The sequence below is a fragment of the Procambarus clarkii genome, chromosome 33 (assembly GCF_040958095.1).
Source record: "Procambarus clarkii isolate CNS0578487 chromosome 33, FALCON_Pclarkii_2.0, whole genome shotgun sequence".
NCBI lineage: Eukaryota > Metazoa > Arthropoda > Malacostraca > Decapoda > Cambaridae > Procambarus > Procambarus clarkii.
In genome coordinates this window covers 34,399,494-34,419,595 of record NC_091182.1, presented here as the reverse complement: position 1 = coordinate 34,419,595, position 20,102 = coordinate 34,399,494, and the positions used below count along the sequence as shown (strand labels likewise).

The following is a 20,102-nucleotide window of genomic DNA, read 5'->3' as shown; positions in this document are numbered from 1 at the left end:
CTTCTTTGAATCTATTCTTATAATAGGAACACTTTACTCTTCTTATTATACTGTACTGGTAAGCACCGATGAGTACCGCTTAACTACTTCCTTTGCATCTAGGCCAATCCTATGTGTTTTTCATATTCATTTAGCGATGACAATATTACAGATGACCCCTGACTGTGATAAAAATGACCAGGATTGTGATGATAGCAGGATTGTTGTGACAATTAGTGCTGTGTGGGAGGAGTAATGCTGAAGGACAGAGGGAGAAGGTAGTGTCCTAAGCCCTATGCTCTTCAATATACTTACGCACAAACTTATCCATGACATACCTGTACAACCTACGGAAACTGTTATATGTTATGCTGATGATATTTGTATTATGGCACACAGTAAACCAAGGCTACAAGTGTTACTTGATGCATTCTCCAAAAAAGTAGTAGAATGTGGCTTCATAATCTCTGTTGATAAAACAAGGGTTCTTATTCCCCATTCTCTTCATGTTAACTATACTATTAATGGAGTGCCCGTGGAGACTTGTGAGTCTTATAAATATCTTAGAGTCGAGGTTAATGATACAAATCTCGTCAGCAACCTGCGCAAAAAACTAGTTGAGCGTCTTAAACCTCTCAAAATTCTTGTTGGCAAAGGATTTGGCATTAACATGAAATATGCTCGTAGTTTTTATATTGCCTTTATACGATCTGTTGTTGATTATTATGCCTTGCATCTTCTTAATTTTTCTCCTAAACAATTACAAGGCCTAGATGTAGTACAGAATGATGACATGCGCATCATCCTGGGTTGTCCTAGAACTGTCTAGGACAGTTGGATAGCTACCTGAAACAACTTATTGTTAACATGAGAAAGGAACTAAACTTACCTTCCATTTACGAAAGAATAGTTCTACTTAGTACTATGTTTTGCGCCAAAACTTTGAAAAATAATGGTCCCCCCAGCTCTATTCAAATTAAATTGAGATCCATTCTAAACAATTCTGGCTGTTCCCTCAATCCGCCGCAAAAAGCTCCCTACAGTGTGTAATTACCTTAGAGTAATTACCCAAGTGTAGTTACAGGATGAGAGCGACGCTCGTGGTGTCCCGTCTTCCCAGCACTCTTTGTCATATAACGCTTTGAAACTACTGACGGTCTTGGCCTCCACCACCTTCTCACCTAACTTGTTCCAACCGTCTACCACTCTGTTTGCGAAAGTGAATTTTCTTATATTTCTTCGGCATCTGACGGTGTGTGGCTCAGTTGTTGTGCCTATAATCTTCTGAAACTGAATGTGTCTCTTAATCCTGATAAAATTGCTCACTATATTCCCCCTTGGAAAGATGTGGAGGTCTCTCTGCATTATATCCCCATCAGTGTAAAACAAATGTATAACACTGACATTTTGAGATGTATAACATTAGAAGCTATTGACAGTCATCTTCAAATTCTCAAACGACTGAATCCTATGCCTTTACTGATGGCTCTGTGCAGTTAGGCACTGGTAGAACAGGTTGTGCATGTGCAGTATATAAAGGGAATGAAATGATCATCTCTAGTACACAGAGATTGAACAACTGGGCAAGCACGACACAGACCGAGCTATTGGGCCTTTATCTAGCCACTGAATACCTTAAGCTCAATGGTGGTGGAGTTATTTTCTGTGACTCAAAGTGCTCTGCAGTCCTTAAATAACCCATCACAATGTATGTTGGAAGTAGCTTGTAATATTAAATGGAATGTAATTTTTGCCGATGATAATAACTCTTGTATAAAATTTGTGTGGATCCCATCCCATGTTGGAATTGGAAAACATGACTTTGTAGATCAATTGGTCAATGAGGCTTGCAGGAAAGAAAACATTGATTATGGCTTTGGACTATCTAATGCAATTATTAGAAACATACAAATTAAAGAAATTAATTCAGATTTAGAAGAATTAAGAAATGCCCAGAGACCTGAAAGCTGCAGTATTAAAAGTTATGACAAGTTTTGTAATAATAGGCATTTGTATGGTCAGCACAGTAACCGAACCAGGCAATGTGATGTAGTCATTGCGCGAATTCGCCTTGGCTATAGACACATCTGGCAGGTTGGTGAGGCTGAGCCACTACCAGAATACTCAGATTGTAAACTCTGTGATAAACCTTTAATGCATTCACTAGAACACTATATTGTTGAATGTGAAACCGTAAAGGACTTTAGACCTCCTGGCCTCTTGTACCACCAACTGTGTAACTATTTTATTGACTCAGGTGTTCTGGACGACATCCTAACAATTTATCCAAAATTTGCTTGTCCATTTTAAAGAATGAAGAACAATTTTTATTTATATTACTTCTAAGCTGCATCACTTATGAGCCCATCCCTGCCCTTGTGTGGCAGTGCACAATAGAAAGTTGTTTTCACATATCCATACATTGACTGTAACCATGATATAATGTGCTTCAGCCTGCAGTTTAGACCTATTGTCTTATATATGACCCTCTGTCCTGCGTGACAGTGAATACCAGCACTATCCTCACTTTAATAAGACTTTATCAAAATCCTCAGATTAGGCTAAATTGTAATTAATTTTGTCAATAAAGATGTTAATAATAATAATAATGCATTCACCATACCAGTTCAGTGGTTCTCTATGGTGAACATAAATGTAGATACTGTACTTATATATAATGTGTGTATTAGTGTAATAACAGCACAAGGATTATGCTGGGAGGAGGCATTTGGGTGACGGAGGTGACGTCGTCTGCATGACTTGTCTAGCTAGGTAGAGGGTGGCCACTATGCTCTTTGGGCATCCTACAAGCTTAGGTGTACAGTTACAGTGCATACAACATGTAGATACTTATATATAATGTGTGTATAGTATAATAACACCACAAACAGTATTGCTGGGGGGAGAAATTTTAGTGCGTCTGACCTTGAATGAGTGAGGGAGGCAGCCGCCAGCTGACTGTGTGTGTGTGTAGCGATGTCTCTTAGTGCCTGAACTAACTATATCAGCTTAGTTGTATAGTTATGGTGAGCAAAACATGTAGATACCTATATATAATGTGTGTATATATATATATAGTGTAATAACAGCAAAATTATTTGTTTATTGTTTTATGAACGTAATATTTGAATCACTAATGTGAACACTATACTTTTGAGTACAGTATAGCGATGATTCACACATTTTATTATATAAAGCTATCACACTACACACTATTGAATAATATTACTGCAAAAAACTAAGAAAAAAATCAATCAGAGACATTGAAATAATTATGTAATAATATCTGTGGCAACTCCCACCTGACAGTTCGGGTGATGCTGACCGCCTCTGACGACAGCTCTGTCAACGCCCACATTTTGTCAGACTTCCTCGACCTATTGTGCCCAAAATATGTCACCTACAAATTTTTTTTAGTTTTTCCGTGCTCAGGGAAAACAAATTAAAATTTTTAGAAGACGAAACAAAATTTTATAATTTTTTTCTTGCGCACAGGGGTGTAAATCTTCCCAGGACCCCTTAGCAACTTAACGCTTAAATGGCACATGGCTATATACCATTTGACACCCACAGGCGCATAAAAAAAAAAAATATATATATATTTTTTCTTCCTAACCTGTTAATTTGTGTTCACTGATCATGGGAAAAATAATAAAAATATCGTAAGTGACATATATTGCCTGCTATAGGGTGGGGAAGTCTGGCAAAAAACAGGCGCTGACTCAGCGTGTGTCCCAGGCGGTCTGTTGCTCACTAGCTGTCAGGCCGGAGTTGCCACAAAGAGATAATTACCTAATTATTTCAATGTCTCTGATTGATTTTTCGTAGTTTTTTGCTGTAATATTATTCAATAGTGTCTAGTGTGATATATTTATATAATAAAATGAGTGAATCATCACTGTACTCAAAAATATGGTTTGCATATTGTTGATTCAATTATGTTCATCAAACAGTGAACAAATACTTTGTCGGTTATTACACTATATACACACGTTATATATAAGTATCTGAATGTTTTGTTCACCATAACGAACCACTAAGTTGGCATGCTGAGTGGCAGTGCCAGTGGCAGCCCGCCATTGGCTGCTACTTCCTCCCTCCCTCAAGTCACCTGACTCACCCACATTCTCCTCCCACAATACTGTTTTTACTTTTATTCACTATATACAGACGCTTTATACAGTATAAGTATCTACATTGTTGTTCACCATAACAAACCACTAAGTTGGTATGCTGAGTGGCAGTGGCAGCCCGCCACTGGCTGCCACTCCCTCCCTCCCTCCGTCCCTCACCTCACCTGCCACCATTCTCCTTCCACCATACTGTTTTTGCTTTTATATACAGACGTTATATACAAGTATTTACATGTTTTGTTCACCATAACTGTACATCTAAGCTTGTATGGTGAGTAAAGGCAGAGAGACGTAGCTACTCTCACAGTCAGCTGGTGGCGGCCGCCTTCAAGGCCAGACGCACTAATATTTCTCCTACAACAATACTGTTTGTGGTGTTATTACGCTATATACACACATTATATATAAATATCTACCTGTTTTATTCACCATACTTGTACAAGTAAACTGGTATGGTGCCCAAAGACCATCGTGGTCACCAGTAAACAACATGATAAGTCGTGCAGACACCACCACCTCCCTCACCAAAATGGCGGCTCCCAATCTACTCCTCTTGCTGTTTATACCCTCTATACACACGTTATATATAAGTATCTACATTTGTGTTCACCATAGCGAACCACTAAGCTGATATGGTGAGTGCAGTCAATAAAAGGTGGCCACACAGTCAGAAGACAACGCCACTACCCTCCCTCCCACAGCATTACTCCTCCCTCCATGGAGCACAGCGCTAAATATCACCACAATCCTGCTATTATCAGAACCCTGGTCAGTTTTATCACAGTCGGGGGTCTTCTGTAATAATATCATCGCTACATAATAGCATGAACAAGTATATTATGGCATTTTTAGGCGATGCTGTGGTCACAAGCTGAACAGCAGTGCTGTGAGCTCATGCTGCGTGCATCAGGCTTGGTAGCTCACTCAATACTGAGGCCCCTAACACTTGGGAATTTGTCCCACAATTTTTTTTTTAAATGGCGTCTGTTTACAAGAGCCCTGATGAAGGTGTGGTGAACCCCATGTATCCGCGGGCCATATAAATCTTGCGTAGTACTCCAAAGCATCATATGATGCGATGCGAAATTTACTGCAAATCAATCAAAGCATCATATGATGCGATGCGCAACTTAAGGGTTAACCACCATGCTGTGCGGCTTTAAAATATAACATTACCGCTGGGCGCCGAAAATTAATTCTCTGCAAAAAACCAGCATTGAATGTAATGAAACGCCATTTTCTGAGTGAGACCCGGAGGGTTCCCGGAGCTTACTAGGCTGATATGCTACTGTCAGACTTACTAGGCTGATATGCTAATGTCAGACTTTGGCATCAGTCATGTGTATGGAGTTCTGTGGGCCTACCGGGGACCACGAGGCAGAACCTGGCCCCCTCAGAGAGACATGGGGAGCAATGGCCTCTAGAAACCCCCCGTGTGGTTGGAAGCATTCTATGTCTGCCATCAACCGGGTCAGGCACCCAGAAAGTAAGCATCCCAAAACAAAAACCCTATTCTGGTGAAATTATTGCTACCAAAAGCCAAACAAATGGATAGAACTCCCCTAAAAGAAATGAGCAAACAATCATGACGTCACACGTTGCCACACCGCTGTCTGCGCAGTTCCCCCCTCCCCGGGAGGGGGAAGGAGAAGCCCCAGACCCCTCATGCCGGCTACCCACCCTTCAGTTCTGAGGCTGGATGTCAAAACACACGCAAAAAACGCCAACCGGGGGAAGGGAGGGAGGGATGCCGGGGAGCCTCCGGGTCTCACCTAGAAAATGGCATTTAAATTACATTCAACGCTGGTTTTCTGGGGGGAGCCCCTTCGACCCCCACGGAGCTAACTACCCCACAAAGGAAAAACTTAGGGACTTACCTGGGAGGCGGTCGTTGCTCACTCCACAACTGGCTGGAACCGCTGACCCAAAACGACACATGCCCGACGAGGCCCCGGGACGTACACGAGGTAACGACTGCAGGCCGGCCAGCCTGAAGAACTCTGCGGGTGACCTGGGAAACCCGCACCTCGCGAACAGGGAAGAAGGGAAACCGGATCAACCCAAAAAGCGTCCCTAGATACAGTAGCCATGGCGTGCAAAAACAGCAAAGAGCTGCCACTGGACACAAACATGATGCATCCCCGGCCCAACCAACCAAGCATCAACAACCCAGGGACCCCCTCCGGAAAGCAGCAGTCTCATTCTTCAGCAGAAAAGAAGGAAACGGCTGCAGATGAACAAAACCAACAGGAAGACCGAAACCGCAGAAACCCCTGCGCCGGAGGAGAGCATGAAGCTCCCCAACCCGACCCCCAGAGACCAATGCCAACAGAAAAGGAGCCTTGGAGAACAATCCTGAACCGAAGGGGCCACAACAAACCGAGGAGAAGAAAGAAAAAAGCACTTTGTCCAATGACTAGGACGGCTCAGGCAGCGCAAGAGCAGGCCGAAGGTGAAACAATGCACGAGACAGCTTGCGAAACACCACATAAGTAACATCAATATCGAAAGCCAGCTGAAGCGGCTCCACCAGCGCTGCACGATACAAGGCGACAGTATGGGGCAAGATGACGGCCCCAAATCTCCCCAAGAGAAGGACAAGACCACGCTGACAACACAGCTACCGAAGAAGGGACAGAAGGAAAAGGAAGGACCGCCAAAAACCCCACACTGCCACCAAGAAGAAGCATGCAGGTGGGATACCATCAACGAAGCCACCCGACCACCAACAGAAGGCGAAAGACTCGAGGTAGAACCGAACCGGCCCTGCAATGGGCCAATCGAGTCTAGGAAGAGGCGGAGCCGCGGGAAGATCTCAGATGCGACCACGGAGCCAGCAGAGCCAGAAACCCAGGCCGGCAAAGGAGGAGATGGAACGTCCGCCGTACAGAAAAACATCCCAACGCCCGCGAGCCCACCAGGAGATCGGAGACGACAGTCCCAACAAGCGATGCTAGAGAAGGGAACCGAGAGACCGTGAAAACGCCAACAGGCTGGGTAAGCCAGGAAACCAGAAACCCAAACCTGGCAATAGGAGGGCTAAAAGGCACAAACAAAACACACAATGTGTAGGATAAAGTTAGAAAACGAAAAAACACAAGAAAAGACCAGAAGTAAAGCCTCAGCACCAACGGCCAGGGACAAGGGCGTAGAAGGAAGATGAGGAACGAAGAAGGCAAGTAGCAAAACGGGAATGAAAGGGTCATGACCAACAACACACAGAGCCGCTGGTCATGTCCCAACAAGCCATGCCAACACAGTTGTGTGACACGTCCCAACACAAGACAAAAAGGAAAAAAGGTGCAAAGGCACGCCACCAGACCAGTACCCGAACCAAGGAGTACGAGCTACGAGGATATGACCACACATGAAAGATTCCCAAAGGAAGGGATAAGGTAGAGAAAGACTGACTACGGGACCCCAGGGGCACGCGCTCCAGGGGACTCCGGTGGTATGAGAGCCCAACCGAGCCAAAGAAACATGGAAAAGAAGTATTGCAGTGTCAGAGTAGTAGACAAGCGGAATGCATGAGGAAGCAATGTGGTGAAGGATATGACATTCAGTATTGCTGAATTGGCACACATGTGGCAGTATTGCCACACATAGCTTCCAGCACAGATAAGATAGAGCAGCAGGCCCAGGAACCTGCATGTGAGCGAATGACAGGTGAGAAGCGGGACCAAAAAGCCCGAGCTCAATTCCCGCAAACACAACTAGGTAAGTACCGTACAGAGAATCCAATGTATATGGAAGGGCTAAGCCAGGCACTGCAAGATGTGCAAAGAAAGAGTGACCCCCTTTCTCCTCCCGGGGAGGGGGAAGCTGCCCAGACAGCGGCGCGGCGACGTGTGACGTCATGATCGTTTGCTCATTTCTTTTCGGGAATTCTATCCATTTGTTCAGCTTTTGGTAGCAATAATTTCACCAGAATAGGGGTTTGTTTTGGGACGCTTACCTCTCTGGCAGACATAGAATGCTTCCAGCCACACGGGAAGCACTGTAAAAAATTATAGTGTTTGTCGGGTAGGCTGCTCCATTATGACTATCTGTGTTTCAAATGTGTTCCATTTGTTTTGGATTTTTCCCTTTATTTCTCAATAATGGAGCAGCCTACCCGACAAACACTGAACGAACCTTTATGGTATTTGTCCGTTTTTCAAATTGTTTCAACCGTTTCGTTATTTTTTTTTTTTGTTATTTAAAAAACATGGAGCAGCCTACCTGCCGAACACTGAATGAACCTTTTTGACATTTGTTTTTTCTTTAAAAAAATTCATTTCGTTTTTCTACAAAAAAGTCAATGCTTTGCAACATCCCAGCATCAATAGCATCTTTAAACAAAGAAAAATAATTTATTTGCATCGTCTGAGGAGGCATCCGAGAATGTGCGAGAAGCAGCCAGAGATCCCACCATGTGGTGTTGACGGTATTCAAACGAGCGGTCGCCTAACGAGACGAATTGTCGGTGATCGGGGCATTCGTTACCCAAATTGGTCGCCATTTGAGGCGGTTGTCACTCGAGGTTCTACTGTACTAACCTTAGCTTGCTTTGAATGAATTTACTTTATAAAATACCTTGCCCATAAATAATAATACTTCCCAAGTACCTCAGTATCACAGCACAAGGATCCACTATATTCTTCTGTACTATTAAGTTTGACATCTCTAAATTTTGTAACTATCTTTCGTGTACGAATCTAGATCATAACTGATATCCAAATTGACTGATCCTGAATTCCAACTTAATTTCTTGCAGGGCAATAATGTGTAACAACTGTTGCCACATCTCAGATGATAACTTACGTGTTTTGATGAGCTCGCTGGTAACAATTGAAATGATCATTTGTCTTGTGATACATAGTTGGGTATTCAACCTTGAACTTCTTTCTGGCCCCACCAACCTGTATATGAGATAACAGTTATATCAAGTCTTTTATATTACTACAGTTCAACCATCTGAATGCTAAAAATTCAATTCAAATGGTCATATACACATGATGAAGAATAAAAATACTTTACATTAAAGAAAATAATAATAATAATACATATGAATATACATATGGAGCAAGACAATATACATGCAACCTATGTCCAGAGGCTGTAACCAGAAACCACTGTAAGAGTCGCTATTTGCCCACAGGCCACTGTAAGAGTCGCTATTTGCCCACAGGCCACTGTAAGAGTCGCTATTTGCCCACAGGCCACTGTAAGAGTCGCTATTTGCCCACAGGCCACTGTAAGAGTCGCTATTTGCCCACAGGCCACTGTAAGAGTCGCTATTTGCCCACAGGCCACTGTAAGAGTCGCTATTTGCCCACAGGCCACTGTAAGAGTCGCTATTTGCCCACAGGCCACTGCAACAGCCGCTCTTTGCTTGCAGGCCACTGCAAGAGCTGCTCTTTGCTTGCAGGCCACTGCAACAGCTGCTCTTTGCCCACAGGCCACTGTAAGAGTCGCTATTTGCCCACAGGCCACTGTAAGAGTCGCTATTTGCCCACAGGCCACTGTAAGAGTCGCTATTTGCCCACAGGCCACTGTAAGAGTCGCTATTTGCCCACAGGCCACTGTAAGAGTCGCTATTTGCCCACAGGCCACTGTAAGAGTCGCTATTTGCCCACAGGCCACTGTAAGAGTCGCTATTTGCCCACAGGCCACTGCAACAGCCGCTCTTTGCTTGCAGGCCACTGCAACAGCCGCTCTTTGCTTGCAGGCCACTGCATCAGCTGCTCTTAGCTCGCAGGCCACTGCATCAGCTGCTCTTAGCTCGCAGGCCACTGCAAGAGCTGCTCTTTGCTTGCAGGCCACTGCAACAGCTGCTCTTTGCCCACAGGCCACTGTAAGAGTCGCTATTTGCCCACAGGCCACTGTAAGAGTTGCTATTTGCCCACAGGCCACTGTAAGAGTCGCTATTTGCCCACAGGCCACTGCAACAGCCGCTCTTTGCTTGCAGGCCACTGCAACAGCTGCTCTTTGCTTGCAGGCCACTGCAACAGCCGCTCTTTGCTTGCAGGCCACTGCATCAGCTGCTCTTAGCTCGCAGGCCACTGCAAGAGCTGCTCTTTGCTTGCAGGCTGCAGCAAAATCAATTTTTTTGTGAAAGCTGTTGGGGGGCAAACCCCTCGGGTAGTCCAATGTCACTGGCTCCCTCAAGTGAGACCAACAACAGCACCCCAGCACTGGCAGCCTTCACCAGGAACCTATAGCAGATTTACTAACCAACTCACTCTACACTCTAGTCACACAACAGTAACATAAATACAATAGTAGTATTAGGCATTCATCAGTCACAGGAGACCATGGAGTTGCACTCCGGTTGTCGGTCTAGAGTGGCCTCTCCAGGGCGCAAAGTCAGGATAGGATGATATGGAGGAGAAGCTGTCACCCAAGCAGCAGGTCCCCCCTCTCTCCACAGCGCTGAAAGTCTCCAATGGAAAGGCAAACGCCAATACGATTGGTTCCAGTGCTGTCGCAGGAACTGTCAAAACGAGGTTGATGGCAACAATGAACTGCCCTTGAGGCTCCAGTACCGGAGATAACCTCGAAGTTCGTAAAAGAAGGCACAGGGACTCCAAACCCAGGAGACTGCCATGGTCAGGGCCAGAGAAGAACCACCTCAGTAAGGGCAAGAATGACCCCAGCCTCCCAAAGCAGAGCCTGGGCCACACGAGCCCCAGGAGGTGGACTTCTGAGCCCCTCACCTACGGGTTCCAGACAGAGATCATCACAGCCCCCTTTCACCTGAGGCTGGCTTCCTTCAAGATCAAATAGAAGGAGTAATAATTATGTTATACAGCTGTATTATTATTATAATAATTATAATAATAATGAATCATCTAAGAAACTTAGATGATTTCAAGACCTGGACAAAATAAGTGCATGGAGCAACACCTGGCAAATGAATTGAACACGAATAAATACCACATTATTGAATGTGGAATACAACATAATGGGCCCCACACAACCTACAATTTACTAGAAAAAGTCTTAAAGAATTCTGATAAAGAAAGATCTAGGGGGTGGTTCTAGAGAGAAAACTGTCACCTGAGTACTGTATAATGAACATTATGCAAGGAATCTATGCTATGCTTTCCAATTTCAGAGTTGCTTTTAAATACATGAATGGCAAAATATTAAAGAAATTGTTCGCGACCTTTGTGAGACTAAAGATGGAATACACAGATTTTGAATGGTGCTCATATCTTAAAGAAGCACATCAACAAACTGGAAAAGGTGCAAAGATATGCAACAAAATATCTTCCAGAACTGAATGATGAGCTACAAGAGAAGATAGAAAAAATCAGCGTTGAATGTAATGAAACACCATTTTCTGGATGAGACCCGGAGGCTCCCCGGAGCTATACCAGGCTAATGTGTATATATTAGACCATGGTAGCAGTCAGTCGATGGAGTTTTAGGCCTACCGGGGACCACAAGCCAGAACCTGGCCCCCCTCAGAGAGGCACGAGGAGCAATGGCCTATAGACACCCCCGTATAGTTGGAAGCAGTCTTTGTCTGCCATCTACCAGGTCAGGCACCCAGAAAGGTAGGAATTCCAAGACAAACTACAGCTATCTTGAAATGATTTGATTTGAGGTTATCTTGAGATGATTTTGGGGCTTAGTGTCCCCGTCCTCGACCAGGCCTCCTTTTTGTTACACATCCCCATGAAGCACCCAATTGAAAACAAAGTTTTCGATTGGGCAGCAGAAAATAACATGTTTAACAGTGATAAATTCCAGGTACTCAGGTATGGCAAAAATGAGGATCTGAAACATAAAACAGGGTACAAAACACAATCGAATCTGCCCACAGTAGGAAAACAGCATGTCAAGGATATAGGAATAATGATGTCCGACGATCTAATGTTTAGGGAGCATAATCAAGCAAATATTGCTTCAGCCAGAAAAATGATAGGATGGATTACAAGAACTTTCAAATCCAGGGATCCCATCACAATGGTTGTACTCTTCAAGTCACTTGTGTTGTCCCGTCTCGAGTACTGCTCAGTACTCACTTCCCCCTTCAGAGCAGGAGAGATTGCTGAAATAGAGGGAATACAGAGAACATATACGGCACGCAAAGATGCGATAAAGCACCTAAATTATTGGGATCATCTCAAAGCTCACCAAATGTACTCACTAGAAAGAAGACGAGAGATACCAAATAATATACACATGGAAAATACTGGAGGGCAAGGACCCTAACCTACACAGTAAAATAACAACGTACTGGAGTGAACGATATGGAAGAAAATGCAAAATAGAACCAGTGAAGAGAAGAGGTGCCATAGGCACATTCAGAGAACACTGTATAAACATCAGAGGTCCACAGTTGTTCAATGTCCTACCAGTGACTATAAAAAATATTGCTGGAACAACCATGGACATCTTTTCAAGAGAAACCTAGACTGTTTTCTAAAAGAGGTTCCGGATCAACCGAGCTGTGGTGGGTATGTGGGCCTGCGGGCCGCTGTAAGCAACAACCTGGTGGACCAAACTCTCACAAGTCAAGCCTGGTCTCGGGCCGAGCTTGGGGAGTAGAAGAACTCCCAGAACCCCATCAAGCAGATATCAAGCCCGCAGCAACAGTCTAACTCCCAGGTACCTATTTACTGCTAGGTAACAGGGACATCAGGGTGAAAACATTTTGCCCATTTAGGGCAAAATAACGAAGAGGAAGCTGGTGATGAAGCAGCTGACACAAGGCCCCTGGGGGTCTGAACCCAGCAATCGAGAGAGCGGTGGAAGGGACGTCCCCGAAGGAACCAGAACAGCCACCAAAGCCAGATGTGATCTGACGGGAAGACCAGCACGGTGAAGTTCAGACTCCCGAATCAAATGGGACTTCCTCCAGTTCACCAAGAACCCGAACTCGGCGAGCTGGGAAAAAAAAACAAATCCCCGGCGAGCAGACACATGGACCAGCTGGAAGCCCAGACCAGCCAGTCGTCGAGGTAAGCCAGAACCCAAACCCCTAACAGACGCAAACGGGTCACCAAGACCCGGGTAAGGTGTGTAAAAACACAAGGCGCCAGATTCAAGCCGAATGGAAGGCAACGAAGGCAGTAAGCTTGCTACCCCACGACAAAACCAAGCCAGTCCCTGAACCCCAGATGACTCGGAACATGCCAATACGCGTCCCGAAAGTCCAGGGACACCATCCAAGCACCCGGCACCAAAAGCAGCTGGACTTGGGACAGAGTGGTTATCTAAAAGGAGGGGCAAAAGACCCAGGGGTTTAGACGGGCCAAGTCCAGAATGAACCTCAGGTCTGCACAGTCCCGTTTCGGAACAGGAAACAGGCGGGGACACCCACCTGAGGGATTCCGTCTTTTCAACCACGCCCAAGCGTACCCACTCCAGGATGACCTAACATAGCGCAGGGGAAGAGGCCTGCCCCGCTAGCTCTGACCCTCCCCCCCAAAGGAGGAAGAGCCACCCAACATCACTGCAGGTCGGAGGAAACGACCCGAAATGCCCGTGAATTGTGAGATCAGGTGTGAGCAAACAGCGCGAGCTTCCTCCCCATCGCCCAGTCAACAGGGCGAACCACGAAAAGATCGACAACCCTCACGAGAGCCCAACCGACATCCAGAGCGAGCACTGCGCTGACCAGACGTCGACAGCTCTGCAGGAGAGACAGGCCTTGAATCTAGCACCACTGGCTTACAACGACCGAAGGAACTCCCAGCCCTGGCACGACCCTTCCGGGCAGGACCATCACGCCCTTCCTCCACCACGAGCCCCCACCACCACAAGTGCCTCCCCCCCAATTGGTCCTTTTTTGACAATATCAGCATAGTTCCATTGTTCATAATCATTTCAATCATTAATTGTTTCAGTCACACAGGATGACTACCTTCAGTCCAAATCTGTGGCACATGAATGACACACATCCCTTGAACAGCATCTTGTCAATCACAATGTTCTGGGTTGTATATAACAGATCTTGAACTTGTTATTTAGATCAGCGAACAGGTGCCTAATTTTGAGCAGGCAGTCTTGTGCATCTGAATTTTTTTTTATCAGCAAAATGTTGGAATTTCAGGAGGACCAGGCATCTGTCTTATGGTATATTTGGCAAACTTGGAAGATATTGACCTTGTTCCAATAATCTTTCAAGTCAAATTTTTTCCATGCAGCATCATCTTTGCTTATCCAACCAATGTATATATTTTCCTCACATGAGTGTCTCTCCAACGTTGCACACATGAATGTAGGGATAATTTTTCAGAATCAATAAGATTCACTGCATACCTGTTGGTCTCATGCACGTTCTAACAATTGTTCTTCAAAGAATGCAAGAAAGTAATCAAATTTTCACATTACACTGTGTAAATTTGCCAATGTAATAAACATGACAGTAATTTACTTTGTCAGTAATAAACATGACAGTAATTTACATTGTCAGTAATAAACATGACAGTAATTTACATTGTCAGTAATAAACATGACAGTAATTTATATTGTCAGTAATAAACATGACAGTAATTTACATTGTCAATAATAAACATGACAGTAATTTACATTGTCAATAATAAACTTCAGTGTCACATTGGCATCAGCATCAAAATGAGGAATTTTGGTCATAAATCCCTTGCTACTAACTCACAAAAGGCTAATTGGCAGTGGCTGGCATAGTTATGGTCCCACCAATGTAACCACAGCCATTATGTTTCTACAGAGCAGGACCAGGAGTTGTAGCACATCCAACATGAACTTTAGCACCATATCTACACACATGGAAATGCATTGTTTGTGGCATCAAGTGCCAACTCATTCTCTGTAATGTGGTACTGCAGCCTACTTTTTTCGAAGGTATGCCACCAATGTCACTATAGCCATACCATTGAGCTGGGCATCACCCTCTCTCTAGATGTTTGCCTGGCTCTTCTCCTCTTTTTGATCATACTCAGCTTCAATACTTGATATACAGTACACTTCCTAATCATTGTGAAACCCCAGGTACCACAAAATGCTTTCTATCTTGTATGGCGGGGAATGAATAGACTGATGCAAAGACTGAAGACCAGAGCAAGAGAAGCATGCATCTTACGTAGGAGGCAGCCGCTACAAGAATGATGCCCTGGAATGAGTCTGGGTTATACTGGATTTTTGTCAAGATGGAAGACAAGTGCCAAAGGCATCAATGGATGTAAAATGTAACCATAGATCTACTGTGACTTATAAACAAATAACCAGCACTGGGTAAAAATCATCTGCAACAAGGTTTCAGAAATATTATACTCCCACAACTTTAAAACTGCTCCACAGTGATATCAAAACTATTTACTCAATCACAATTCTAACATTAGCAAGTATAGTTCCAGTGCCAATAAATTTTACCTTCGCAGATTTCCACACGAGCATGAAAATGGAGAAAACAGCAACCAACACACAGTATCCATACTCAGCAGGAACTTCAATGGAAACCATCTTGGAAGCTGCAAAGAATGATACAATGTAAATTATTTTCATTAAATTATTCAATATCAAACATTTTCATAATCATTATTTTATATAAGAGAAGCCTCAGTTCATAAATGTCTTATTCTTGTATGTGTGTGATACTGTACTTCCATTGCTCTCTTGTAGATAAGAAAGTTAATATATGATACATTATTTAACACTACATATGTGGGAATATTTTAAACTCAGAGCAATACAGTACCATTATGAAAAAATTATCCACATAGGTACTGTACAGTCATACACTTCACTTCATAATATAAACCATCTTGAACAAGGCCTCTTAAGTAACTTAAGTGATCAAAGATATGCAGACATTTGCAGAATCTCTAGCATATAATTGTGGACATCAATAAAAATAATCAGGTTCACTTAAAGGAGTAAACCGACAAAATTTAATTGATACAAAACAACGATAGTAATTGATAATTGATACAATTAATTAATTGGTACAATGATAGTAATTGATACTCTTGATACTAACCTGAGAACTTTCCTAAGGTAATAGTCTAACCCAGATACCAGAAATTAGAGAGTTGATTTCTTGTCATTAGAATGCAAAATACTGTACTGTAGTTCGGTTATGCAAGCTCATACAGTACAGTACTTATATTTTGTATATACTGTACAGTACTTATCTATCAGTGTCTACAGGGGAGTAATGACTATCAGCCTACTAGCTTTGTTGTACCTTTTGTATCATTATTTGACTATTCAAATGTTTGAATTCCTTGTCAAGTCTAGCTTTAAAGTAGTGGATGTAAGTGTCTTCTACAACCTCCTCTTTCTATGCATTCCACTTGTTGACCACATGTACAGGGAATAAGTTCTGTATTTCCTTACATTTCTTACTTGTTTGACTGTCCAGCTTACATTTATGTCTTCTTGTCCAAGTTTCCTTGAATTTACCTGAGGGCCACATTGAATTTACCTGACGGCCACAAAAACTCCAGTGGCCTTGACGAGGACAGGAAGCTGGCAACTTGTCAACAGTCCCCCCATTTGTCTTGATGAATTTTTCAAGCTGGATTTTAAAATTCAACAGAGTTTTGGCAGCTATGGCTTCAGCAAGTAAACAGTTTCATGGGTTTATAACCCTGTAGGTGAAAAAGCATCTCCTGTTGTCAGTCCTACACTGTCGCTTGTTGAGCTTGAAACTGTTGCTCCTTGTTTGTCTTACATCTGTCCTTTTGAAGAAGTTGTCTGGATCAACATCCTCCAAATTATTCAGCATATTAAAAGTTTCCATATGATCTGCCATGTCATGCCTGGTGTGCAGTATTGTTAGCCCTGTGGCCCTCAACCTGTCCTGGTATGAGCTGACATAGTTCTGGAATGATTTTTGTTGCCCGGTGTTGAGCTTTCTCCAATTCAGCTACAGTATGTTCTTCCGAAGGTGAGGTCTCCATGCTTGGATACAGTAATCTAAGTGGCAGCTCACCAAAGTTTATACAGTTGAATAACTACCTACATTTCCTTGAAATAAAAAATGTGTATTTAGTACAGTACAGTATTAGCAATTAGAAGAAGAGGAATGTATGAAGTGCCTCTTGTGTAATTTTGACTGTGCCCCAAATTTCAATGTATGATGCATATATGTCCATTTCATGTGATCTCCATCTCATGTTGGCTTCTGAATGCATGATGGAGCTGATGAGTTAGCCAAAGAATCTGCCTTTAAAGGAAAAACTGAGTATAACCTTGATTGTCAATAAACAGTCTGAGAGCAATAGTACACCAAGAACTTCAACAAAATCTTATATATATGAGGCAGAGTAAAATCTACACCAGTAACTCCATCTATCACCAAACTATCATGCAAGAAGAGCAACACATCTATGGTTCATCCAATAAAATCAGCAGACTTCTAGATGTTACTACTGCTCGGCTTAAGACTCGGTTACAAGTATCTCTGGGAATTCTCATTATCTGCTGATGTAAACCTGACCAAATGTAAACTGTCAACAAAATTATTCGCACACCCTCCGTCACTATATGATGGAGTGCAAAAAGATACGTGAATTCAAAGACAATTCTATAACCAATGTTCCAACGATGTGTAAATATTTCATTCAAAATGATCTGCTACCAGAAATTTTAGCCAAATATTCCCAGTTTGCTAACTGTAGGTAGTAACTAAGTGATTGTAACCTATCCACCGCTGCCCACTGGATGGGGGGGGAAGCGGTGTGCAGGATAAACATATCAATTGTGACACTAGCTCTCCACATATGTCAGTTGCTTAATTTAAGAGACTACTTGTGGTCGATCTCAAACCCATTAATGATGTGACGACTTATACTGAATTTTGTAACTAGCTCATCAAGATTGTAACTTGCTTAGCTAAATGAATTGTGGGGTTCAGTCCCTGAGCCCATTATGTGCCTCTGTAACCCTTTCTACTACTGCCCACAAGATGGGTATGGGGTGCATAATAAATGAACTAAAACTAACTATATGTATCATTGAAATTGGGGTATAGTCAAAATTGCTCGGAACCATTTCATACATTGCTCTTGTTCTAATTCTAAACTGCTTAGGGTACTGTCAAATCGCCTAGAGACTTTTGCATGTCATATCATCTGTACACATATGGTTATGGTCAAATTATACAGACATTTCAACGAAGGTAGATTTGTAAGTGTCAAAAGCATATAATATCACTGGGTTAGAATGTGTTGGGTTATGTAGGTTTTAAAATCCATTAGCACACTGTTATGAATACGATGTGACTTGTATTCTCACAAATAGCTACATCAGCATTCACTAGTTTTTTGTGTAGGAAACGTTTCTTATATGTGTGCGCTTCCACATGCTTTCAGCTGATCTTTGTCTTCCAAGATAATAGAATTAATGAAACAAAATATTATAATTTGTTATGCTGAGATGTTAAGAATGTGAATGAACATAATTTTACTAGAAAAGAAGCTAACATTTGGATGATTTACAAGTGTGTAACTTAAATATACAATACAGTATTGCTGTTTTTTTCCCACAGCGGTGGGTACAGGCACAGACGACTGCCGACTCCTGTTAACAGGTCGAGAGCTTTCCCATCCCATTAAGGCTCACCTTACTCACCAGTTTCCCTGGTATATGACCCATCAAACATTTGACAACCAGAAACCCAATCTCTTCTGATTAGAAGTGATTGGGTATTTGGTTGTCAATCAGAAGTGATTGAACAGAGGTGTACAGTTAAAGATTGGTACCTAGTCAAACCTCCTCAGTAAGGATACGAACCTGGGTTAAATCGGTCAAGAAGAGCGGGGCGAGTGTGTTACCACTGCACCACCAGTGATCTGTCATGTCTTTAAATAATTGTCCTATTAAGGTCTGTATATATAGCCCTATATATACTTTATGTACATAACGCTATATAAATTAAAGGACAAGGGCTTCTTGTCCTTGTGGAGGCCCCTAGACAAAATTGGCCTCAGGTATATTCAGATAAAATAAAAAATAGTTGGCATATCACTATATATGTCCGAAATGACATACTCATGCTGCCTAAGACTATTAATCACAATGTATTTTTCCCCGAGTTAGCCAGATTGAATATATTATAAATATATCAAATACTATTACATGTTACCGAAACTAGTATTAGAGAGGGTATAGGAAGCAGCACAACTACTCCCTCCAACACAACCATAACTTGACCTTACAACCCTGTGTCACGCCCCGCGTGTCCCTCACACGTCACCACCACCTCACTATGTAGGTTATTGGTTAATAAATGTGGCCATAAATACCTGGATGTGTGGGGAAACAGGAGGAAATATGAGAGCCGTCGGTGGCTGTGCGTGCGGCCGGGTGTCTGTCGCCAGGTGATGTGCCCCGACCCCGCCCTCATGCTCTGTATACCTCCAGGGCCCCGCCCAGGCCCCGCCCAGGCCCCGCCTCTCTCCCAGGCCCCGTCCAGGCCACCCCCAGGCCCCGCCTCTCTCCCAGGCCCCGTCCAGGCCACCCCCAGGCGCCGTCTAGGCCCCGCTCAGGCCCCGCCTCTCTCCCAGGCCCCGTCTAGGCCCCGCTCAGGCCCCGCCTCTCTCCCAGGCCCCGTCCAGGCCACCCCCAGGCCCCGTCTAGGCCCCGCCCAGGCCCCGCTCAGGCCCCGCCTCTCTCCCAGGCCCCGTCTAGGCCCCGCTCAGGCCCCGCCTCTCTCCCAGGCCCCGTCCAGGCCACCCCCAGGCCCGTCTAGGCCCCGCCCAGGCCCCGCTCAGACCCCGCCTCTCTCCCAGGCCCCGTCTAGGCCCCGCCCAGGCCCCGTCTAGGCCCCGCCCAGGCCCCGCTCAGGCCCCGCCTCTCTCCCAGGCCCCGTCTAGGCCCCGCTCAGGCCCCGCCTCTCTCCCAGGCCCCGTCCAGGCCACCCCCAGGCCCCGTCTAGGCCCCGCCCAGGCCCCGCTCAGGCCCCGCCTCTCTCCCAGGCCCCGTCTAGGCCCCGCCCAGGCCCCGTCTAGGCCCCGCCCAGGCCCCGCTCAGGCCCCGCCTCTCTCCCAGGCCCCGTCTAGGCCCCGCCCA

General features: G+C 44.2%; 1 protein-coding gene across 1 annotated transcript in view; it reads right to left on the bottom strand.

The window, feature by feature from the left end:
- Window positions 1-19,490, bottom strand: part of LOC123757267 (glutathione S-transferase 3, mitochondrial) — a 37,653-nt gene extending 18,163 nt beyond the window's left edge. Inside the window, exons 1-3 of the mRNA XM_045740802.2 lie at window positions 19,337-19,490; window positions 15,459-15,556; window positions 8,916-9,013 (exon numbers count right to left, since the gene is read on the bottom strand). Of these exons, the coding sequence (XP_045596758.1) occupies window positions 8,916-9,013; window positions 15,459-15,548 (188 nt within the window). The 5' untranslated portion in view covers window positions 15,549-15,556; window positions 19,337-19,490. The remainder of the gene's footprint in view (window positions 1-8,915; window positions 9,014-15,458; window positions 15,557-19,336) is intronic.
- Between the last annotated feature and the right edge of the window lie 612 nt (window positions 19,491-20,102).